General features: G+C 56.9%; 1 protein-coding gene across 2 annotated transcripts in view; it reads left to right on the top strand.

Annotated features, from left to right (window-relative positions):
• NEK6 (NIMA related kinase 6) overlaps positions 1-24141 on the top strand; it is an 85605-nt gene that overhangs the window by 32106 nt on the left and 29358 nt on the right. Inside the window, exons 1-4 of one of the 2 annotated variants that reach the window (XM_029203704.1) lie at positions 637-3712; positions 11005-11123; positions 20822-20962; positions 22434-22496. In XM_029203704.1, coding sequence (XP_029059537.1) covers positions 3691-3712; positions 11005-11123; positions 20822-20962; positions 22434-22496 — 345 coding nt within the window. In that variant the 5' untranslated portion in view covers positions 637-3690. Of the gene's footprint in view, positions 1-636; positions 3713-11004; positions 11124-20821; positions 20963-22433; positions 22497-24141 lie in introns of those variants that run through there. The other variant, XM_029203705.1, reaches the window with a different exon arrangement.

Consider the following 24141-nt stretch of genomic DNA (forward strand, 5'->3'; position numbering starts at 1 on the left):
ATGTGTAGAAGGAAGGGAAGGTGGGAACACTCAGATCCTGGATCCACAGCCTGGTGTGCGAGAGCACGGGGCCAGAATAAGGATTAATAATCAACAGTAACTCCAGTGATTGGGGCTCTATTCGGTGTCAGGCCTGGGGCTAAGCACTTTTGAGGCCCCTGATGTTATGGAGCCCTCCACAGCCCGGGGCGATGCATACTATTTGTGTCCCAGTTTTACCTGCGAGAACCCTGAGGCCCACATAGCTGGGGTGCACCAGAGCCAGGACTTGAACCCAGGGCTGCTGCCTACCAAGGCTGTCATCTCTTAGGCAGCAAATATTTTTGGTTCAGCTCACAAAAGAGAGATTAGAAAGGGTTAAGCTTTTTTTTTTCTTTCTTTCTTTTTTTTTTTTTTGCGGTACGTGGGCCTCTCACTGTTGTGGCCTCTCCTGTTGCGGAGCACAGGCTCCGGACGCGCAGGCTTAGCGGCCATGGCTCACGGGCCCAGCCGCTCCGCGGCATGTGGGATCATTCCCGGACCGGGGCACGAACCCGCGTCCCCTGCATCGGCAGGTGGACTCTCAACCACTGCGCCACCAGGGAAGCCCCCAGGGTTAAGCTTTTAAAGGGACAGCAAGAACATTTATGATTCTTAGCGTTGGCTGGCCCCCATGGGGGTGGGTGGGAATGGAGCCCTGTGGGTGAGGGAAGCACCCCTCATCCCTCCCAGGCTGGTTGGACCTCGGCGTTTGCTGTCAGTGTTCTGGGTTCTGGGGTGGCAGTGAGGGGTTGGTAGAGCCTACAGGGCAAGTTCCTTTGCCTGACCATGTGGGTATGGGGTGGGTTTAGGAGGCCGGGTCCTAGCCAGGCGCTGCCACTGCTGTGCCCACGGCCCGGGGCCAATCTCTTGCCCTCCTGCCGCAGTTTCCTGGAGGGTAAAATGGGGGAGCAGGATTGGGCAATCCCAGAGTGGACTGTAATTGCATGCCAAGCCCCCTGGCTTCCGGCACACTTGCGCTCTCTCCAGGACTGACCCCACGGCCACTGCCATCAGATTCCAGTCCCTGGTGAGCAGTGGGCTCCCTGGTGGCAGTGACAAGTCCCTTTCACCACAGAGGTGGCAGCCAGAGCTATTTTTGGAGCAGCTCATGGTGGGGGAGTTCCCTTTTGGCAGTGGCCGGGGACAGGAGTCTTGGGCATGGGAAGTCCCATACGGAGACAGGGCTGGCCTCCCCTCCTTTACCAGCCCTGGCACGGGGAGGCCACCCAGACCCCCAGAGGTCCCGGTACCGTGCTCACATCTACTTCAACCCTGAGCCGAGACCTTCCCCGGAGCTTCTCAGGAGCCACTTTGCAAGGTACCGGCCTTTGCCCTGCCTCTGCTGTGGGGAGCCCCTCACCCTTTCCTGCCACCTGGGGCTACAGCCTTTGCCCTTGAGGGTATGCCTAGCAAGTGACAGGGAGGCAGGCCCTGGCGACCTCCGGGGCCTGGGCTCACAGAGCACCTGACCTTGGCTGCACCTCTGCCACCGCTGCCCCCTTGACCACCCACCTGGTGGGAGCTGCCCGTGGGCCAGTGCCATCAGCCTGGCATGACCTTTGTCACTGCTCAGGTTAATGGGGGGAAGTTTCATGCTGGGTGATCCCGGGCTTTGCCAGAACTCCCGAGGTGACGAGGGAAACAGGAAAAGGAATTCTTATGTCTCCCGCGTGGGTCTTGGCTACCTGGGCCCCTTCCTGATGTCTGAGCAGTGAGTTCTCCACAGAAGTTTCTCTTGCCAGGAATAGCCACCCTTTCAAACCTTAAAAAGAGAGCAGGAGAGGAAATTAGGGGAGGCCAGGGATTGAAGAACTTCCCCTGTGTAGAGGCCACTTGTGAGATTATGGATGTCCTCCTGGGCCCGGGGCAAGCTTTTTACAAACCCTGAGCCTCCATCTGCCTGAGGGCTGCTCTGCTGGGTTTCCCCCTTCGGCTGTTGGTTGGCAGGGCAGGAGCCGTGGTCTGAGGCAGGCTATGGGAGAAGAGGAATTTCTGCTCTCCCCAGGCTTCTCCCTCCTGGCTTCTGGTGTTTACATACTGGGTCACCCTCCCTCTGCAGCCTGCTGGGGCCACAAGGAGAGTGATTTGGTCTCTGCCCTTGAGGAAATCTTCGTTTGAGGGAGAAGAAGACATGTGTGCAGGCAGTGACGGCACAGAGACCAGGTCAGTGGAACCTGGGAGTAACTGACTAGAGGAGTCCAGGAAGGCTGCCTAGAGCGGGTGCCCTGGGTTGGGCCTGGAAGGAGGATCCAGGTTTGCCGGGAGGCAGTTCATTCCAGGCAAGGGAGGCAGAGCCTGCCAAGGCCTCGAGGAGAGAGCAAGTTCCTTTCCCTGGAGGGCAGGGGTCCTTGGGATGGTGGACCTACCTAAGGGGCCTGAGGCTCCTCGCAGAGTGAGACCCCCAGCTTCCCCCAGCTCCATAGTGGCCTCCAAGGATGTCCCCAGGCAGATGAGATTAAAGCCCAGACTTTGGAGAGAGTCAGATCTGGGTTCTAACGGGTGCATGCCGTTTGCCAGCGGCAAGGCCTTGGCAAGTCACTTAACCTCTCGGCACCTATCCTCCCTCATCTGTAAGAGACTTAACCTCTCAGCACCTATCCTCCCTCATCTGTAAGAGGGCAGCGCAGACACTCTGGAGGAGTGCGCCGAGGTGCCGCGTGTCACTCCCTGGTGCAGAGCAAGTGCTCAGCAGATCTTCCTTCACCAGGTCCTGGAGCCAAAGGCCTTCCCAGGTAGAAACCAAATGCCTCATTGCTCCTTGAACTGAGAGATGTTTACAGCTCCTACATTTTTTTCCTTCCAGAATTGGGTTTTATTACCCGAGAAGGAGAAAGTGAAAGGTGATCTGGAGCCGCCTCAATTGTAAAAAGGCTCAGGGAAGCCCTGCAGTGTGGGTGTGACGTGTTTTGAATTGCCTGGTGATCTCTGCCTGCTCTGAGACCTCGGGGATCCTGAGCGTGGAGACAGATGTTTCTTGCTTGGGGCATCAGGAGGGTGGAGGAGCCCCCCTCCACTGACTGGGAGATTGCAGGCTGCTTGGTACCACCCGACTGCCCCTGGGAGTCCACCCTGCGGGGTCCAGCTGTTTCCTCTTTATGGATGAGGTAGGGGGCGGGTCTTTCCCAGGATCCCACGAGAAGTGCTGAGCCTGATTACGACCCAGGACCCGGTCCTGACGCAGAAGGGGGACTTCACCCCATGAGAGGTCATAGGTTCCCGGCAGAGGCTGGTGTGTGGAAGGTCCGGGGTGCTGTGTAGTTGGGAAGGGGAGGCCCCCACGTGCAGGGGCCTGGGGCGGGGTACACTTTAAGGAGGGCAGGCCAGCGCCAGCTGGACGGAGTTTGGGACGCCTTGCTCAGGCGTGTGGGCCTTTTTCTGCGCGGTTTTGGGTCGGGAGAAGCAGGTTGAGATTTGTGTCTTGGTGGGGGGACCCTCCTTTGGTGGGCTGGAGGTCAGGTCATCAGGCAGGAGGCAACTACAGGGACCCCACAGAGAAGGGGCCAGGCCAGCAGAGGGCAGGGGCTCTGGGTAAGTGGAGACTTGTTTGGGGAAAGAATCAGCAGCGCTGGATGAAGACCAGGTGTGGGCTGTGAGGGAGGGCGAGGCGTCCGGAGGAGGAGCCTGGGTTCCTGCCGGGTTCCTGGGCAGACAGGAGACCCCGTCGCTGAGATGAAGACCCGGGGAAGGGCAGGTGAGTCTTCAGTGCCTGGAACTTTTGGTGGCTGGCGTCTGGAGCTCTGAAGGGAGGCCCCAGGCTGGAGAGAGATGGGGGTGGGTGGTGGGTGAGGAGAGGGGAGCCGGAAGAAAAGGATGGGGTAGGGTGCCGGGGAGGTGAGCTGGGTGGGTGCTGCATTGCCCCTCAGCCGCTGACCTCCGGGTTCTGCAGACCCACCCCGTGAGAGGCCCCACTGCCCTGAGGAGGGGGCTCAAGGACCTCTCTGCACAGGCTGCACCACCCTTCCCGGGGCTGCACGTGGTCCCGTGTCTCAGAGAAGCCAGGCTCCTGCTGGTCGTGGAGCTGCGGAATCTGAGTGGCAAGTGTGGCTTTCGGTGGGGGGGGCGGGTGGTGAGGGCTCCCAGGCCCAGTCAGGAAACCAGACACCATCTGTGGCTCATCCCCTACAGCTCCCAAGGCCCCCGTGACTCTGGCCTGAGATCGAGCTGCTTCCTGTCAAGTGATGAATGGGCAACGTCTGCTTATCCCAAGACCAGAAGGGAAGGGGGGCTGGGGTGGGGGAAGGACACAGTAGCCAGAGCCACACCTCTGGGCCAGAATTCATTCATTCATTCATTCATTCACTCAGTCCTTCACTCTCCAAGGAGGTGTGGACTACGGGAGTCAGGCAGACGTGGTTTCAAGTGTCAGTTCTGCCTAATGCCTGCTGTGTGACCTTGGGCCCGTTGCTTAACCAGTCTGAACTTTCATTTCCTCCTCTGCACTACGTGGATTATAGTGGCCCCCACCTAGGGTGGCTGTGAGGTGGAACGAGGTGTGCACGGCCCTTGGCGCGTGCCTGGCGCACCCACAGTGCAGGCTCCGCTAGCGATGCGCTGTCATTACAGCCGGTCTGCGTGGGTGGGGCGTTCCTTACTGCCCAGGCCTCGTGTGGGGACACGAAGTCGGTGGCATCCCTTTCTCTCGTTACTCACAGGCTCCCTGGTCTGAGGAGCAGGTTCAAGTGGTAGCTCTCTCCTCTGTGTGGACTGACTTTGGCGAGTCACGTTTTCCCTTGGAGCCTTGGTTTCCCCATCTGCAAAAGCGGGGTGATGGCACCGCTTGGGTTTCTTGGGGGATGTCAGATTACTCAGCTCAGGGGAGGTGTTGCCGTGGATGCTGGCTGATGCTGAAGCTGGTCTGGCCTTGACCTCACCAGTGGCCAGCCTGTGAGCTGCCTGGTCTCCCGCTGGGCCTCAGAGCGCCATCTGTGTAGGGGTGTGCTGGGCCATACTGGTCTGTGGCACTTCTCCTCTCCCGGCTGGCTGAAGGCCCCCAGCAGTGGGCATCTATCCTAAGCTTCTGTTGCCAGGAGCCTGCTGGACAAGCAGAGATAGCCCCTGGTGCCTGCACTGGCGTTGGGTCACTCATTCCGTGTGTGTAGGAGGGTGTGAAGTCACCAGGATGGTTTCCTCCTTTGGGAAAACAACGTGTGAAGCTGTTCATTGAGCAGGAAGGACTGAACAGGGGCCTCCTCCCCAGAGAAACGGCACAGGGTCCGGGTCCAGCCGAAGCTGAGTCTCCAAGGTTGTCTTTGTGATTCTCCCTGTCAGCCTGGGAGCCACGTGGGCCTTTACCAGCCCCACCCAAACCAGGGGCAGTGACGCCCCTACCCCAGTGGATAGACCGAGAGCATGGCTGGGCTCAAAGCCTTGTGGCCTGACTGTACACGCATACACGCACATACCGCATGCAGAAAAGGGCAGGCAGACACTCGCTGCTTCCACCTCAGGGTTGGGGAGCAAGGTGAGGTGTAGACAGATACTTGCACCCACACGACCCTATCCACTCAGGCCCCCAAACCTGCCCCAAGCTGGGTCTTTGGCCTGAGCCTTCTGGTGTCTTGGGTCGCCTTTTACTGGGAGGGTAAGGCCTCGATGAGCCGCCAGCCTCCACGAAGTGTGGTATTTGGCAGGAGACAAAGGAGGGATGTGACTTTCCCCTAGACGAAGTTTTAGAAATTGGGAAGCAAGCGCCCCAGGTGACAGTCATGGTCAGAAAGGCCTCTCGGGGGCTTCCCTGGTGGCTCAGTGGTTGAGCGTCCGCCTGCCGATGCAGGGGACACAGGTTCGTGCCCCGGTCCAGGAAGATCCCACATGCCGCCGAGTGGCTGGGCCCGTGAGCCATGGCCACTGAGCCTGCGCGTCCGGAGCCTGTGCTCCGCAGCTGGAGAGGCCACAGCAGGGAGAGGCCCGCGTACCGCAAAAAAAAAAAAAAGGCCTCTCGGCAAGCCTCAGAGCCCAGCCCGGTGTGGGAACCGCTCGCTTCCAGGAAGTGCCTGGATTAAACCCAATCCCCCACGTCTCCCTGGGACACACCCCACGTTAGTAAGAGGCTTGCCGAAGGCCAGGGCGGGAGGAGCATGTCGGGGGGCTTTGCAAAGGCAGCCCCAGATCTCGTAAGTGACGAGGAGGGTATTTGCTCCAGAGCCATTCCAGAGAGGCCGTGCAATGCAGTAGACAGAATGATCTGGGGGTCCAGCAGCCCCAGCTCTATCTTTTACCAGCTGTGTGACCCTGGGCAAGTCCCTGCCCCTCTCTGAGCCCCAGTTCCCGTGTCTGTCACATGGAGACAATTCCTCCTCCACTGCCCAGGGATGGTTGGTGGTAATGACGCTGGTAACAGCTAAAGCCTCAGAGGGCCCTTCACATGTGCCAGGCTCTGTCCTGAGGAGTTTACATCTGTTAACACATTTAATTCTCAATGACCCTGAAAGGTAGATCTTACTGTTAGCCCCATTTTCCAGATGAGGAAACTGAGACACTGCGTGGTTAAAGGAAGCCGGGCCAGGATTTGAACCCAGGCAAGTCAGGCTCCCAAACAGACCCGCGGCCTTACCCTGCCACTCATCCAGGCCCCGGGTGCCTGGTAGACGGGCACATGTGTGGAACCGAGGCTGGGAAGCACTCTGCCACCCCAGCACCCGCTCCCGGCAGAAGAAAGGCCCTCTTTGAGGTGGCAGATCTGTGTGGCCTGGGGCTCCGGGTCTCACATTCCACGGATTTTTGGCCCCTGACTTGGGCTTGGCAGCCTGGGCCCCATTGTTCTGCAACTTGGCAGGAGCCGCAGGGCACAGGCAGCTCCCGGAGGTGCCCTGTGCACAGAGGGGCTTTTCCCGGGCTTTTCCCTGCTCTCCGGTCTCATCCCTCCGGATCCCTTTGGTCTTTCTGCATCTGAACCCCCTAAGAAGGAGTTTCTGGCAGGAATGTCCAGGGTAAAGGGGTTGGGCTTCTGTTGGGGTGTAGACAAACAGAATGCAAATCCTCTGAAATCCAACACCCTGGAGAGCCTCAAGAGGCCGTGGCTGTCTTGGACCCGGGAGGCGCGTTGGAATTGGAGCTGGGTTCAGATCTGCCCTCTGTATCCTACTCACAACACGACCTTGAGTCTCCCCTCTCTGAGCCTGATTCCCCATCTGTAAAATGGGTCTGTCAACAGCCCAGGCTAAGTGGAAGAGATCTGGCCACTGGACGCCTCAGAGAACCTTCACTTCCTTCCTCCCTCCTCCTCCCTCTCTCCTCCCCCTTCCTTCCCCCTCTGCCTCCTTGCCCTTTATCTGGCCCTCTCTGGCACTGTGGGCTGTGGGCTGTGACTTGCAGACTCCTTTCCTGGAGCAAAGGCCCTTCCTCCTCGCGGGGACATGAGGTATAGCCGGTTCTATTAGGTTCCGGGCAGAACTGCTCTTAGGCACAGCAGTTTACCCCAGGGGGTTGGCACACCAGGCATGTGGACAGCAGTGCTGCACCTGCTCGCTGCCATCCCGAAGGGAGAGGGCTCTGGGCCCTCTGTCGGGGGAATGGCTCCTTGTGGCCCACCGGCCCTGGGATCACCCCTACCCACTCAGCACTGCCCCATTCTTGAGTGGAGGGGGCTTGTTCCTTGGGGAGCCACTGGAAAGGAAGTGATGTATTGCTGGTAAGAGCCTGTGAGGGGTGCAGTGCAGGGGTTATGGGCAAAGGTGCCATCACAGGTTTGAGTCCTGGCTTCACCACCTGTGATCCGTGTGATCTGGGCAAATCTCTCCACCTCCCTGTGCCTCAGTTTCCTCATCTGTAAAGTGGAACAGTAACAGAAGCTGTCTCGTGGAGGTGGTGTTAGTGAGATGGTGGTGAGATGGGCTAACAGAGGTGAAATGTATAAAGAAAGGGCCCAGCATAATAAGGACACACAGTTGTTGGCTTACCATCATTATTACTATTATTTCTGATGAGGCCAGAGCCCCTTACTTTGCTCCGGGAGCCCTGTGTGAGGAGCAAGGTGAGCTCCTGAACGCCCGCAGACCGCCTCTGGGTGCAGATGCTAGATCGCCACGTGGGGAATGACATTCGCAAATACCTCCTAGGTCTCTGCCCAGTGTGACTTGCCCAGGGTCCCAGCTGGGGAGTGACAGGGTGGAGATACAAACCCAGGCCCGCTGGCCCTAGGAGGCTGGGTGAGGCGGGACGTTGGAGCCCGAGATGGATGCACCGTGGTTTCCAGCCTGCGTGGTCTGTGAGCAGGTGGGCAGGTGAGCCAGTCACATGTGGGCCTGGCCTTTGGGCCACACCTGGTGCCTTCTGAGATAAAGACAGAACCTTTTTGCTGAAGACAGCTCTCCTCCAGCCTTCCCCTGGAGGCCTCCCTAAGGGCAGAAGACGGTGAACATGTCACCCCCAGGGGTCTGGGGCTGCAGCCCGAAGCAGCTGCAGAGCCTGCAGGAGTCTCCGGTTTTATCTTAAAATTCATGCGCATTTTACATTTTGTTCCCTCTGTATCCGGTTTATTGCCGCACACATTTCCCTCCTGAGTAACAACACTGCCTTGGGAAGCTGCTCTTGTTTATCTGTTTATCCTGGGGCTTTTCGTACCCAGGTCCTCACTGTGTCACCCGGGGGGTGTGCACTCCAGTGCGGAAGCTCGGGCGCAGATGGTGGGGAGGTGCTGTGGCCCCATCTGCATTGCAGGAAGCCACCTTGGTGGCCCATCTGGAGGAGGAGGGCTTGGCGGAAAGGGCACCAGGCACTGGTGGAGACCCAGGAGTCCAGGCAGAGGCGAGGCCTGGGCTGGGGCAGAGGTGGGAGTATGGGGCTGGGGAGAGGCCTCAGAAGTACAGGCACACCCCTTAATACCCTCCACATGACACCCGTTTGAGATAAGAGCAAAGAGACGACAGCAAGAGATCTACCTCTTTATATGTACACATTAGGATGAAGCACATAAGATGCCGTGCGTGAGGAGCAAAACCGGCAACTGCACAGGCAGGACACAGCATAGGCCGGGCTGGGTTTGACGGGTTGCTCTCAGCCACCAGGGCCTCCCTGCTAGGCTGAGGCGGGTGCCATCTGCAGACCGTGCCCCTGCTCCATGTGTCCTTGCTTTCTGCCATCTACTTTGTATGCTAGAGAGCAGTTTTACCCCAAAATGCTGAGGAAAGGGGTGTGAGGGAGGAGCTGGGCCTGCCCTGAGGACACAGAGGAAGGATGGGTGCTGGACGCCAGTGTGCAGATTCTAGAGAGGCTTGGGGTGCCTTCAAGGGCAGAGGTGGGGAGACCGAAGGTCCAGCTCAGCAGGCAATTCAGGGCTTGGTGGCCAAACTCTGACAGGTGTCGTAGACATCTCTAAGCCCGGGAGGGCTGGCCCATCAGCTACCAGAAAGAGCTACAGTGGGGAGGAAGGAAGTGTGATCTGTGACCAGATCTCAGTGGCACTGACCGTAACAGCCCCATTGGTGTGGGTTCCTTTCCCACTGCCCAGATCACCCGGTTCACGCAGCAGGACCTGCCAACCCACTGGACCAGGCGACACCTATCAGCTTGGGCTTTGGCTGGTGGGGATGGCTGGGGGTGCAGGTGACCAGGTGACTTACAGGTGGCGAGAGGCAGAGTCCGTCTAGAGAGAAAGACGATGTCCTGGGTTGGGTTCTCCAGAAGCAGACCCTGAGACGAGACCGTATAGGGGAAACCACGAGGGAGTGGGGGAGACAGACAAGCAGGGTGTGATCTCAGACCAAATCACTACCCCAGTCGGGTCTCTGGAGTGACTTACCCCCAGAGCGTCCTGACCGGAGGCAGGGGAACTGGCTTGCACACTCGCCCCCTGGGTCATTGATTCCTAGGGACTCCAGCGCTCCAGAGGGTATAGACGAAGCTGCTTTGATAGCCTGGCCAGCCCTTCGGGGTTCTGTTTGGGGAGGGTCAAGTGAGAGGTGCCCGTGGGAATGCCAGGGCGGGGTCTGGTGGAAGGAACAGCAGCCTGATTAGGGGGCCCTCACCACATGCCCGCCCTGCACCCCATGTCTTCCAGGCATCCTGGGGGAGCCCAGGCCTGGCCCTGGACACCGAGGTTTAGGTGTTGTAGAAATGCTTGTGGGTGAACGGAGGGCTTTCCTCCTGAGGAGGAACGCTTTCCCTCTTGCGTCCAGGAGCACCGCGAGCCATACAGCGTCTTCTGTGTGCGTGAGCCTGGGTCCTGCCCTGGAGGTGCTTGTCTGCTGGGGAGGCCAGCAGAGGCTGCCTGTGACACCAGCAGTGGAAGCGATCTTGGGAGTGGTACTGAGATGGCCTTTAGCTCAGGCCTGGGCACATGGTGGGCAGTTAATCAGGACAGCTACTGCGGTTACTATGGCCGCTGGTGAGTGGCATCCTTGACTCTCCTGGGGGCCTTTGATGTGGCAGCCCAAGCCCTGGAGGTTGAGGGGGCTGTTCCCTGTGCAGAGGGCTCTGCCCCTGCCTGGAGGTTTGTGCAGGACTTGAGTAGGACCCATGGCTTCGGCCTTCCCAGTGTCGGGTGCACCAGGTCCCAGCAAGGACGGGCATGTGGGGTCCTTCCTGCAGCTGCTACTTGCAGTCTGACTCAAGGTCTCTCTCTTCTGGCCACTAGGCTGCCAGCCTGGGTTTGTATGGGGGTGAGGCACGGAGGACAGTAACGGGGCAAGAACAGGCTTTGGAGTCCGGCACGCGTGGCATTGAATCTGGCGCCTCCCTTGCTGGATGGTGGGGGCACCTTTAGACTTTTCCCTGCACAGAATCTGTGTTCCCCTCTATCCAACGGGGATAGCCCTAGCAACCTAGTCGGGCCAGCGTGATGGAGGGAGGTGTGTCCCATGGGCCGTCGAGCTAGTTCTGCCACTTCCAAGCCGCAAAACCAAGGACAAGTTACCTAGCAGCTTGGCACCTCAGCCTGCGCATCTGTAAAATGGGACAAGTGAAATTACTTCCTCGATCCGAGGGCCATCGAGAAGAGAAAGTGCACAGGCCTGTGTGTAAGAAAGCCCTTCTTTTCTGTTGCAGCCCGTGTCCTCGTGAGGCTGGCATGCAGGATGGCAGGACAGCCTAGCCACCTGCCCCATGGAGGGAGCCCGAGCAACCTCTGCCACAGCCCGGGGCCCGCACACCCTCCCGACCCACAGGTAAGCCCTCCTCCTTCACCTGCAGTGCACTGGAGAGTCTTGGAGGAACACAGATCCCTGAGGCTGCTTTGTCCCGGCCACGGAAGGATGCCCCTTGGCAGCCCCCAGGCACCTTGAATGCTTCCAGTGATGGGAGCAGAGTCACTACCTAACCATTCTGCCCTCCATCCCAGTCAGCCACACTCACAGAGGCCTCGCTGTTCCACACTCTGGGCTGGGATGCCAGGCCCTGGTCCTGTCCCTGGGGTTTCCGTGTGAATGGAACAGCTTTATCTCGGAGGGGTCAGCACTGCTTAGAAGGACAGACATAGAGGGAGTCGTGGAGGCCCCAAGGAGAGTGAGGGGCGCAGGCGAGCGGACGGGGTGCGCTTCCTGGCTCTGAGCTGGTCTGCCTCCTTTCTGGTCTCAGCTGTGTTCTGGGCCTCTTTAGCCTCTTTGTCTAGGACCCGCAGAGCTTCGGGGACGCTGCTTTCCTTACACTGGCCCCACCCTCTCAGCCAGGCAGCCTTTGGCAGCTTTTCGGAAAGTGGCTTCTGGGGTTGTGAGCTGCTCGCACACCCCATGCCTTTGCACATGCCATTTCCTGGGCCTAGGGTGCCCCCCTTGACACCTCCAGGCCTCAGTCCAAATGCCGCTGCTTCTGGGGAGCCTTCTTTTTCCACGGCACTCCCGTCTCTGTGCTGTCTCCACACCTGTGCACAGGCACTAGGTCATGGCCGTGATCGCATCCGCTGGGGCACTGGCGCCTGGGTCTGCCTCCCTTCCTGGACAGAAGCCTCTGGGGTGGGGCTTCGCCTGCCAAGTTCGTGAACTGCAGATCCATGGAGTGCACCACCCAGGACACCGCCGTGTGTGAACAGACCCAGGTCTGCTCTTAGGGAGCACACAGCCTCACAGGAGAGAAAGACAAGAAAGAAAGCAGAAGAAACTGGGGGTCAGTGGAACTCCAGCAAGGAACGTGGTCTGAACTAGGGGACCAGAGAGGCCTCCTGGAGGAAGTGGCTTGCAAAGAACTAGAGGGGACAGAGAGCTTGGCTGGGCAGATTGGCCAGGGCCAGGTGCTGTAGCATCCTGTGGGCAGCCTGGAATGATGAAAAGTAATTGTCCAGAGTTGGCTTGTGTCCCAGGCCTGTGAGACCTAAGTCAGGAGGAGACTCAGAGTCAGCCACCTTCCTGAGCCATGGAAGGATTGTCACAGCTTCTAACTGCCTAGTCCTGTTGGAGGACTTCAGGTGGACTGGTGTTTGACCTGCTTAGGCAGGGTTGCCATGTACAGTTGTATAGGTTCTACACTGCCCAAAGGTGCCTGGCCAAGGAGGCAGGTGAGTCTGAAATCCTTCTCCTGCGCCTGGGCTGTCATCAAACTGTGCTTCCTGGTGTGACGCTGCATGAGCCCAAGGGAAGGGGCACATCTATAGATTCACACAGAGGTGACACGTTAAGTAGGAGAAACTGTGTATGTGCATGCACACACGCACAGGGGGTCCAAAGGCATCTATGCTCCCCATTCCAGTTACTGGCTGGGATGCAGGGGCCCATTTCCTAGGTGGAATTTGGGGAGAAAGCTGGGAAGCCCATAGTCACTGCTGGTCCAGGGTCCACCAGAACACCTCCCCGATGGCTGGGGGCAGTGGGGCTTCCTCGGGTAATGTAGCAATTTGTCATATTAAGTCATTCACTAACAATTGAGTCCCCCTTGATTAATCTCCCAGAATTAGCCAGTTGCATTTTGAGCAATCAGGGTTAATTACAGCCTCATTTGGCAGAGCAGAGAGTCCCATAATTATGTCACAAACAAGGCGAGGAGGTGGTGGGCTGCCGTGGCAGTGGCATCTTCTGGGTGTCTCCTCGCACATGTTGGAGTGGGTAATGACATAGTTAAGTGTAATTAGATACGATTACTCAGCGTTGGCTAGCGGCTGGCGGGAAAGATGCCCCTGGTTCGCCAGCATCTGGCCGGGTCTGCAGAACTGGGGCACAGCCGCATTGACGCTGGGGCTGCTGCAGGTCAGGGCTGGAATGAAAACAGTCAGGCGCTTTCTCTCTCCTCGTCTCATAGAGCACTGGTATTTAAACACTGTCTGGGGAGAGATCACGGCTGGAATCTTGCCTGTTTTCAGGACATAGAAACACCTCAAAGTGACGGCACAGGCATTTTCCTTTATGGCAGGAGGCACTGCTGTTTCCCTGAAATCACCCTGAGAGAAGAGAGCTGGGCTGCATGATGGCAAAATGCTGTGCTCTGGACCAGGCTGGGTTTGGTTCCCAATTCCATCCCTCACCAGCCAGGTGACATTGGGTAAATGACCTCTCTGAGCCTCAATTTCCTCTTCTGTAAAATGGGGCCATGAAGAAAGTGAGATGGTATATTTTAAACACCCAACATGGTACCTAGCATTGTTGGGGTTAAGGAAATGGTATGTCATTGATCTTATTCTTCTATTTTAAAAATCATTTTGGTTTTCACAGCTAAAGAGCCCAGGGCTGGAAATACCCCCAGTGTAGAAAGAACAATTTAGCGAATACTCAAACTCTGGCTTTTGTTAACCTTCTGTGTCCAAGGCTAGTGGTTTGTTCATTTCAAGGAACTTTCTAGCTCTGGGTGCTGTCAGCCTATGAAAATATGTTTGCTGAACTGGGTTGAATCATATGTGAAATTCATATATATTTGGGAAAGCCGAACATGCTTGCTTTTATTGAGGTTTCTAATGAATGAATGAGTGGAGTTGAGAAGAAGAGCTTAAAACGCCCCCATGGTTTTACCAATTTGCTTCAGAGCATTTTCATCAGGAAAGAAACGCAGGGCTCAGCTGACCCACTAAGAAACACATGAATTTCCAAGAAGGAGAAAGGTGTTCTTGTCTGAGAAATCCCTGGCTAATGTGTCTTCCATCTGGAAAGTCTTTGCAAACCTGCTTGGGACGTGCCAAGTTCAGTTATATTCGGCACTGTTCAGAGACAGAGGAATGTACATAACTTTGCAGGGGATGGGGACAGCTGTCATTAGTTCTGCATTGCACCAAAATCTTTATGAAAATCTTCCCAAAACAATGATGATAGTTAGATAAGATTTAATGACCAAATATTAACGGCCATTAAAATTCAAGAAGTGTTTGCTAAGTGTTGTAAATTCAGCAAGTGCTTGTCTTGTTTCTGCCTTGGGTCTGCGGGCGAGCCCTACACATAAGTGAATAAAGATGACGCAGAGGTGAGGCTCCCAGGGAGGGATGGACCGATGCAGGGGGAGCCCAGAGAATGGGGTGGCTTGTTCTGCCCGGGGCATCAGGGTTGACAAGGAAAGCTCTCTCTAGAAAGAAGATGACACGTGGGCTGACAATGAGCAGGAGTTTGGGGCAAAACACGGAGAGGAGGATGTTCCAGGAAGAGGAAAGAGCCAGAGCTGAAGGTGCAGGACCAGTCAGGTTGGATAAGGATTTAAATACTTGTGCTTAGAAAAGGTAACAGCTGGTGTTTATGAAAAGCCTGGAATCCACATTGTCATTTGGAATTGAATCTGTAGCAAATGGGGAGCCCATTTGGGGTTTAAATTGACAAGGGGCTTGGGTTTTAGGTCACTGGTAGCTGGGGCCCGAGGCACAAGTTAGGTGAAAATAGGAGGTCACATGATGCTTTGGCCTTAAATGGGCCTGACACAGGGAGGGAAGACGCCAGAGACTTCCAGGGGGAAAATCCAACTGCCCTTGGTAACTGAAGGGATTCGGGAGAGGGAGGTAGAGGACGTGGCCAGCCCGCTGGCATGGGGGCCGACGCTCTTTATGGTTTGTTTCCCTTCAAGTCTTTGTTAGTGGTTGGAGCTGGTTCCAGATTCTCTCGTCCGTGTGTTTAAGCTCAGCTTTCTCTGAGCTGGGTTAGTGAGGCTCGTCCTGGGGGAGCCACCACAACTGAGGTGACCTTAGGTTTTGTCATCAGGCGTCTCCCATGTTCCGGCGTCTTGCTCGCTGCTCCCATGAGCTGATGGCACAAAGCTGAGTGTAGACAGACTTCCAAGCTGAGACAGTCACAGTGGTGGCTGTACCTGCGTTACGATGCCTGGCAGTTACCTCATTTCGTCCTCCTACCAGCTCAAGAGAAGGAGACCTTATTCAGAGCTCCATTTTGCAGGGGAGGAAACCAAGATGAGTGGTAACTTGTCCTTTTCGCTGTTGAGGGGCAGAGCCCAGAGCCAGGGGTGGATCCAGGCCCTGTGGCCCCACAGAGCATTTTCTTGCCACAAGGGCTGCAGGAGGGGAGACTGGCTTCGGGGACAGAATTAGCCAGATCGTGAAGAGCTGAGTGGGGCTGGCCTCGTAAAGAGTCTGACAATATGGACTCTTTGTAAATCGCACCCTTCTTTCGTGCCACACAGATTTAAAGCACATTGCTCTACACGCATGTACCGCATCCATGAGAAGTTCCCTGCCCACGATGTCAGATGTCTTTAAAGGTGAAACTCGTTTACAGGAAATGTCATTCTGATGAAGCGTGCTTTTTAAAATCATAGAAGCGGTTGCCTTAAAATTAATGATGCATTGCAAATATCGGGGAAAAAAGACCCATCCAGTGTAAAGATGATTAAAATTCAGGTCAGAAGTCTGACTTAGTCAGGCTAAATTTTTTAATGAGATTTCAGAAAATTAATTGGGCGAATGCATTTTTATTCTTTTAACGTGTAATTTTATGCTCCTGTTTGAAAAAAAAAAAGGATTTGTCGATGGCTGAGGTTTATTGTGGTTCAAACATTTCAAACCCGAATTAGCGCAGGGTGGGGAGCACTTGTGGCCTAATTTGATCTGACTTGGGGAAGAGAGCTGGGTCTCTCCGAGCTTTCTGGGGTGGTCCAAGACACTCCCTCCCCCTGCTGTATGTCTGGTTGTGTCCTCCATTTCTTGGGAGGGTGCGATTGGGACTGCAGGTGACTCAGGACCTCGGCCGCGCCATCGACTCCTGATCCCACCAAATTCCTCCTGCTGCCCAGGGAGTTGCTCCCAGAGGCTCCTCCTCTCTGAGATCGTGAGTCCTCCCCAGGCCTACCGCCACCTCCTCCCTGCCCCTCCACCCATCTCTTCTACCTTTTCGGGAGAACTAAGGGGCTCCCACCCTGGGGAAGGGGGATGAGTAGGTCAGAAATGGCCTCTGGTGCCCACAGCACAGCCTAGAAAGGGAGGCGAGCCTGTTGTCTAGCACAGGCTGTGGGTGAGTGGCACAAGGTCGGTAAAGTCAGAAGCTGCAGGTACATTCACCTCACCACTTTCCTGTAGCCAGAGGATGTTGGGTAAATGACCTCTCTGAGCCTCAGTTTCCTCATATGTGAAATGGGGCTGGGGAGACCTAAGTGAGATGGTGTACTTTAAACATTCAGCATGGTACCCAGCATCAGGGGTGTTAAGGAAATGGGATGTCGTTGATCTTATTCTTGTATTTTAAAATTCATTTCAGGGAATTCCCCAGTGGTCCAGTGGCTGGGACCCCACGCTTTCACTGCTGTGGCCTGGGTTCGATATCTGGTCAGGGAACTAAGATCCCACAGGCCACGCGGCGCGGCCAAAAAAAAAAAGAAGAAGAAGAAGAAACATTCATTTTAGTTTTTATAGCTAAAGAGCCTGGGGCTAGAAATATGCCCGGCGCAGACCCTTGGTGGGGTGTGGACGGGGGTGATGATAATGACAGCTGACAACTCCCTGTGCTTGGGTCCCTGGGCCAGGCTCCCGCCAGGCCAGGCACACCCTGCCTCAGCTCACCCCCAGCCCCTGGGAAATAGGTGCTGCCATCCTCCAGACGTTCTACAATGCCAACCCAATAGTAATGATAACAACAAACACGCGGCATTTCCTAAGTGCTGGGCCCTCTTCTAAGTGTTCACTCATTAGCTTATTTAACCGCCAACAGCCCTCTGCAGGGCACGCTGATTATCTCAGTTGCACAGATGAGGAAACCGAGGCCCAGAGGGCTCACCGGGAAGTGGCAGAGCCAGGACTTGAACCCAGGCCTCCAGGCCCCAGCGTTAGTGTCTCAACCGACAGAGCCAGAGTGGCAGTCACCTCTCTGCCAACCTGGGCCCAGGGATTGTGTTTTTTTTCCCCGGGAGGCAGCATGGGGTCCCAGACGTAACAGGGAACAGTAAGCGTTGCATGAGCCATTTGCAGAAAGGCCATCAGGAGGATGTGTTGGAGCCGCCATCATGGGAGTTGTTCGGGGCCAGCCCCGTGTTTGCCCAGCAGTTTAGAGCTCCCCAGACCCTCTTGTCCTGGAATCCTCCGGGAAATCCTGGGCTGGTGTTTCTAACATCCCCCATCATGGGTGACCTCTCTCTGATGCAGGAACAAGAGTGGAACTTGCCAGGGCCCACCCAGGAGGTGGGTGGCAGCAGGGAGAGGCCTGGCCTTTGGGGGCAAGAGCTCAGTTCAGCTTTTCTCCGAGCCCCTGAGTTAAATCGGGGTCAGGACTCTGCTGGCTCAGGCAGCTGCGCCCAGGAGCCCCGTGTCCCGTGGTGACCCCCACCTGAGCAGAGGCCCCTCTGGGGACAGGGCCCGGTCCTAACCCCTGTAAGGGCAGCAGAGGCCCCTGAGCCCCCTCACCGCTGTGCTGCTGCCCGGGTAACCTGCCCCCTCCTCAGAGCTTTCCTCTAATTAGGTCGAATGTGCTGTGACAGGAAATGCAAATCTGGGTCATCGCATATGCAGATGTGCAGGGGAGTCTCAGCGATGGTGGCTGGGAAGTCGCCCGCATCCTCTGGGAGCTTCCAGTGGCTGTGGAGCTGGGCCACGTGGCCTCTGGGGAACATCCTTGGGGTGGGTGGAGAGTACTGGGGACTGACCACTCGCCACGGAGGGAAGCAGCCCCACGTTGGCAGAGCCAGGATCGTTAGTGAGCACATCCCCCAGACTCTTCACTGCCCCACGTCACCTGGCAGCGCAGCTGGGTCTCTATCGTCAGGGAGTTCAAGTCCCAGCTCCCCACTGCCTGTGCCTCAGTGTCCTTATTCATAAAGTGGGATTAATAAGTCTTGTTTGGGCTTCCCTGGTGGCGCAGCGGTTGAGAGTCCACCTGCCGATGCAGGGGACACGGGTTCGTGCCCCAGTCCGGGAAGATCCCACATGCTGTGGAGCGGCTGGGCCCGTGAGCCATGGCCGCTGAGCCTGCGTGTCCAGAGCCTGTGCTCCGCAACGGGAGAGACCACAACAGTGAGAGGCCCGCGTACCGCAAAAAAAAAAAAAAAAAAAAAGTCTTGTTTTACAAGGCCGTTAGGAGACTTTAGTCCTGAGAGCTGTCTAAGCATCTAGTACAGCAACGGACGCATAGTAGGTGCCTAATACACGAAAGCTTGTCGTCGTTATTTTCATGACCATGTGTGATCCCTCCAAGTGCCAAGAAAGCTACCTTTTTCTAGGGTGTGTGATTTCAGCTGCACCCATAGAAGTGACAGTGGCTGGGTCACAGAGTCCCTTCTGCACCAGGCTGTTTTGGGTGCATTTCGTTGTGTCATTTGACAAACATGCCCTGAGCACTTGCTTCGAGTGGGTCAGAGCCTTAGTTCAAGGGGCAGAAAGGGGACTAACACAGGGGCCCACTTGGTGAGGCCCATGGTGGGGGGATGGGTGGCACCCAGGTGGCTGAAGCAGGAAGTGTAGGCCTGGCTAGTCACAGGGTCTCAGAAGAAATGCAGAAGTGGCATCTGAGTTGGGAGGCCACACAGCACAGGGTGAAGGGTATAGGTGAAGGGTGAAGGCTCTGGAGTACCCAACCCCGGGTTCAAATCCCCGCCATTACTCGTGGTGGGGTCTGGAGCCTCCCCTCCGAGCCTCCGCTCGGTTTCCTTGAAATGGAGATTGCGATGATGTCCGCTCACAGGGTCCTGGGAAGCATTCTGCACGGTGCCTGGCATGTAGTCCGTGCTCAGTAAATGCATGCTTGCTCGTCTTAGGTGGACACGCAGTGTATAGGTAGGTCAGTTGCTGTGACTAAAGAACTTACCTGACTGAGACCAGCAGGTGCTGGTAAGAGCATCGTCTTCTTCCTCCGCCAGCCCTCCCTCCCGCTCGGGTCCCCGGGTGGAGCATCTTCAAATCTCTGGAGTCCTGGAGACTTCAGAGTCGGGGTGGGCCCAGCTGTCGTCTTGCTGAGGGAAGGAGGCAGCGGGATTGCGGGCTGCGAGGCTGAGTTCCACTTCTCACTCCTGGCAAGAGGGTGCCCGTTAGGGTCTCCTTGGCCCACGGCTGAGCCTCGACCGGTGCAGAGGCGGTGGGTATGTTGCTCGGGGCCCCCCTGGCTTCCTCACTCCTGCCCTGCCCACGCCTGCCAGTAACATGACTGCAACCACTAAGCACCTACTGTGTGCAGGGCTCAGCGATCTCATGGGACCCTCACGGCCACCCTACTTCTCCCTTATAGACAAGGAGACCGAGGCACAGGGTGGCTTGTGTAACCGCCAAGGTCACCAGCCAGCGACCCAGGCTGATTGGCTCCACTGTCAGGGTTCCCAAGGCTCTTCCAGGGCCTACTGGTCTATCGTTGGCATTCCTAGTAGGGAGAATTCCAGAACACAGCCCAGTGAAATACTTGATCTTCCACACTCTCAGATGATCTGGCCCAAGTCTGGAAGAGACATTTTTCACTTTAGAAAATTCAGCGGCTTATTCTTGCTGCAGTGGGGCTTTCAGGGTTCCTTGCCCCACCCCTGCTCCCCAGACTGAATCCTGCACACATTTCTGCACACCTACTATATGGAAGTCATCTGGCAACAACAGAGACCCTTTCTTCATGCCACCATCCAGCTGGGGAGGGTCCCCAGTGTCAGTGATCCCCCGCCTGAGAGTAGCAGGAGGGAGGGCGCATCCCGCCAGGCTGACGTGGGGCATTCTCTCCCCCCCTTCCCCTCCCAGGGCCCAGCGTTCCCCTCCTCTCCTCTTCCCGAGAGTACCTTTGCATGTGTGTTTGTGTGTGTGTCGGCGGGGGGGGGGGGAGGTACCTGGCCACTGCTGCCTCACCTGTTGGCTCCATCCCTGGGCAGGTCCTACAGCTTAATCATGGCTTTCAATGCTGGCCCCTGGAGCATCATCACGAAGTCTCCAGATTCTTCACGTTGCCATGAAGGAGGCAGTGTATCCAAAAAATGGGCTCAGAGCGTCAGGCTGCAAGTTTAACCTTCGTGTTCTCGTCTCTGTGATAGGACTGGCTACCCCGGGAAGGGAAGTTGCCACTTTTAGGATGACTTGCAGGGTTAGGGTTGAGGTTGCACATGGAGGGCCCACAGGGCCTCCCCGTGGTTGTGTGACTTCGGTCAGTTGCTTCCTTAGACATTTATTGCACCTACTCTGCTGCCCGTCTCCACCGGGACAGAAAGGATTCAGGAGTGACAAAGGCAGGCAAGGCGCTGGCCCACAGAGCCAGCCTTCAGGGGTCGGAGACAGAAATGAGCAAAGGAAAAAGTGATCACATACTGAGGGCTGGTGATAAATGCTGTGGAAGAGATCACATCTGCAGAGTGGGGTCCTTGGCATCGAATGGAGCTGGTGTGGAGAGCGCCAGGGGGCGAGGGGGGCTCTGATAGTGGGGTTGGCAACCAGGGTCCCTCCTTCACCTTGTAGGGGCACTGCTGGGGCTCAGGAAGGGGCAGCAGCCCCCCGCCCCCCCCCCCCCACGGCTCCTGGCCCTCCGCTCTGCCTGGCTGGTCACCGATGCCCTCTGTCCCTCCCCTCCAGAGGCACCCAAACGCCCTGTCTTTTCGCTGCTCGCTGGCTGACTTCCAGATTGAGAAGAAGATCGGCCGCGGGCAGTTCAGCGAGGTGTACAAGGCCACCTGCCTGCTGGACAGGAAGACAGTGGCTCTGAAGAAGGTGCAGGTGAGCCAACAGCCCCACGGGGTCAAGACCACATGGCAGAAGTGGCTTGTGTCCGAACACTGTAGCTCTGGTCTAGTCCCATCTCTTCCCTTCCCTCTCTCCCTCCCTCTCTCCCTCCCTCTCTCCCTCCCTCTCTCCCTCCCTGTCTCCCTCCCTCTCTCCCTCCCTCCCCCTCCCCCTCCCCCTTCCTCTGTAAATGAGGGAAACTAGTACGCATCTCACTCACGGGGCTGTGGGAGAATCAGGGCGACTTGTCTTTGTGGAAGCTCACTGTAAGCCATAAAGGAAAAGAATGAGCATGTGCTGAGCACCTGCTGTATACTGGATCATGCTGGAGCTCACGGAACTTTGACAGCACCCCTGTGGGTAGGGATTATCATCCTCCCAGAGGTGGAAAACTGCAGACACGTGGATAACTCACCAGGGATGGAGGGAGCTGAGACTCAGATCTGCGGCCACTGACGCTTGTGGTCAGCTCTGGGCTTGAGTGCCCTGCCCAACCTCTGAGTCCCTCCTGAACAGAGGAGTGGGGTCGGACAGATGGGCTTTAGGCAGCAAAGCCCAGGCAGGAAGCTTTTCCATGAGAGCCACTGAGCCCGTCTGAACGCTGCTTTGCTGCAGGAACGGTCTTGAATCCTCCAGCAGAGCTTCCAGGGCCCCTCTATTTGCTCATTTACCTTAAAGAATGAGATTAACAGCCCGGGCAGAGGAAGCCCAGGAGAGAGAAGGTAGCTGAGACACAGTCACGAGGTGGGGAGACAAGACGAAGACCTCCCGCCTGGAGCCAGCCAGCGTGATTGCCTCCTTGTTGATCTGTGAGCTGCACGTGAGGCCTCTGGTGGCCGGAGGAGAGACGGGCTCCTCGGTTCAGAAAAGGCCTGTGTTCTGCTCTTTGTCTGCCAAGGAAGGGCTTACCTGGGTTCTCTTGGTGTTGGTTTTTAGTGCCAGGATGGGTTCTGTGGTGGGGCTGCTGCAGTGTCGCCCTCCTGTTTGTTCCTGTGAGTTAGAAGATGCTGGGAGGACCCACACAGTGAACACTAGGGGGGCTGGGGGTCAGGGGGCGCATGCTGTACCCCCTCTTCTTACTCGGTCCACATGACGGTCCTGTGAGGTCAGGCTGTTGGCCCCATTTACAGACGTGAAGACTGAGGCTCCAAGCATGTTTCCTGCCACTTACCAGTGCACGACCTCAGCAAGTCACTGGACTTCTCTGGACCTCAGTCTCCTCCTCTGTAAGTCGGCAACAGTAACTCCTGCCTCATGGGAGTTGCCCTGATGATTTGGTGGAAATTGGTCAGCACAGTACCTGGCACGTGGTGGGCACCCAGTAATACGAACTGTTGTCCTTACAGGGTTCCCTCGGCAAGGAGGTGGGAGAACCCGGACTGGGGTCCTGGGCCTCGTGCCCCCTCTGGGGCACTCTTTCTCTGTTTAACCACTCCTTCTCTTTCTCTGTTTCCTCTCACCCAAGATATTTGAGATGATGGACGCCAAGGCCCGGCAGGACTGTGTCAAGGAGATCGGCCTCCTGAAGGTGAGTGCCCTGGGCTGAGCGGGGGTCCCTCACTTCCTTGGGCCAGTCTGGGCCGCATCATGTCTATCACAGCCCTCAGCCCGTTAGATTCAGAAACAACATACCTGCGGGGGACAGCAGCTTGTTTGTTTTCTTGTGGCCTAGCAGGGACCCCGCCTCACCTCTGCCCAGTCCTCATGCTGCCCCCGGACTGGCTGTCCTTGTCCCACGTGGATCCTGGATGTGGCGGCCCGTGGACCAGGCTACTGGGGAAGGAGCAAGGGTGGGCGTTGGGTTGAACTTCAGTTTGTCTGTCTCTGTCTCCCTCTCTGTCTCATCCTGTCTTTCCTCTCAGTCTCGTATTCTTGTATTTCCACGTGGTGACACGCACATCTGAAAGTTCAGCCACAGTGTGTTCTCTTTTCTTCTCTCCCATCCTCTTACTCCCACCAGGAGATGCTCTCTGTTGGGGAGACTCAGCAAAGCCAGCCTGGGGCACTGGGTAGAATGAACAGCCAAGCACATGGCCCTGGGTTCTGGCTGCTGGAGGGGCCCAGGGCCCCTGAGTTGTCAGCCTGTTGGGCTCTTGCTAGGTCTCCCACAAGGAGGAGGCACAGTTGGGGATGGGTCTCCCCAGGGGGTAGCTGGTATGCCCGCTCCTCTGTGGGCGGAAGTCCTTGGTTCAGCCAGAGCTGGGCTGACTGGACAGGGTCGTGTGAAGGACAGACGTGCAGGGGCCCATCTAAGGCGAGGGATGGTGGTGGTGCCTGTAGTCGTTCCTTTCCCCCTCCCCGCTGGCTTCCCCACTGGCCTCCTGAGAGTCAGAGATGACAGAGCTTTCTGGACTAGACAAGCCTGGTCTAAGGGCTGCTCTCTCCTGGGGATCGCGCCCTACTCCCCAGGCTTAAGGTTCAGTGTGGAAGGAGGGGGCAGGTTGTAGTGGCCTTGAATGCCACACTCAGGATGTGAGACTTGAACATGGGAACAAGAGGGGGGGCCCTGTAGTGGCTGCGAGCAAGGGGCCGTGGCCAGATGGGAGTTGTGAGCGCTCGCTGGGGTGGCCCCTGGCCACGATGGGTCCTGGGGGCAAGGCTGGAGGCGGGAGGCTTGTAGCTATCACAGGTCCAAAAATACCCTTCAGATAACATTTTTAAAGTTTTACGAAACAGTCAAATTCGGGACCTGCTTGTGATGCTGGGAACTGATTACCCAGCCCTGCGGAACAGCTGTCATGATCACCCTCTCCTGTCTTCCCACTTGTGGCCAAGAACGTGTACTACCCACACGAGTGAGGAGCTGTATGCGTGTGCACACTGAGCCAGGCTGTTCGGTTCCTGGGCGCAGAAGTGTGTGACCACAGCCCCTTCGGTGAGGCCGCCCCAAGTGGCCTGAACCCGGCCTTTCTGGGGGAGGGCGTTCTGACCCTCCCCCAGGCTGCAGTGCCACCAAGTGCGGTCGGCCGTGGGCTTCCGAGGCAGACCCACCCCTTGCTCACTAGCTGTGGGGCTGTGGGCAGGCTACTGACCACTTGGGGCCTCAGTTTCCTCATTTGTCAAAGGGGGTGATTGACAGCAGTGCTGTGTCTTCAGAGGTGTTGGTGGAATTAGTGAGAAGATGCATTGGAAGGACTCAGTGTAGCCTCCGGTCAGAGGCAGCCCTCGTTGCC

This window comes from Monodon monoceros, unplaced genomic scaffold (genome assembly GCF_005190385.1).
Source record: "Monodon monoceros isolate NGI ecotype Baffin Bay Population unplaced genomic scaffold, NGI_Narwhal_1 Super_Scaffold_5, whole genome shotgun sequence".
NCBI classification, from domain to species: domain Eukaryota; kingdom Metazoa; phylum Chordata; class Mammalia; order Artiodactyla; family Monodontidae; genus Monodon; species Monodon monoceros.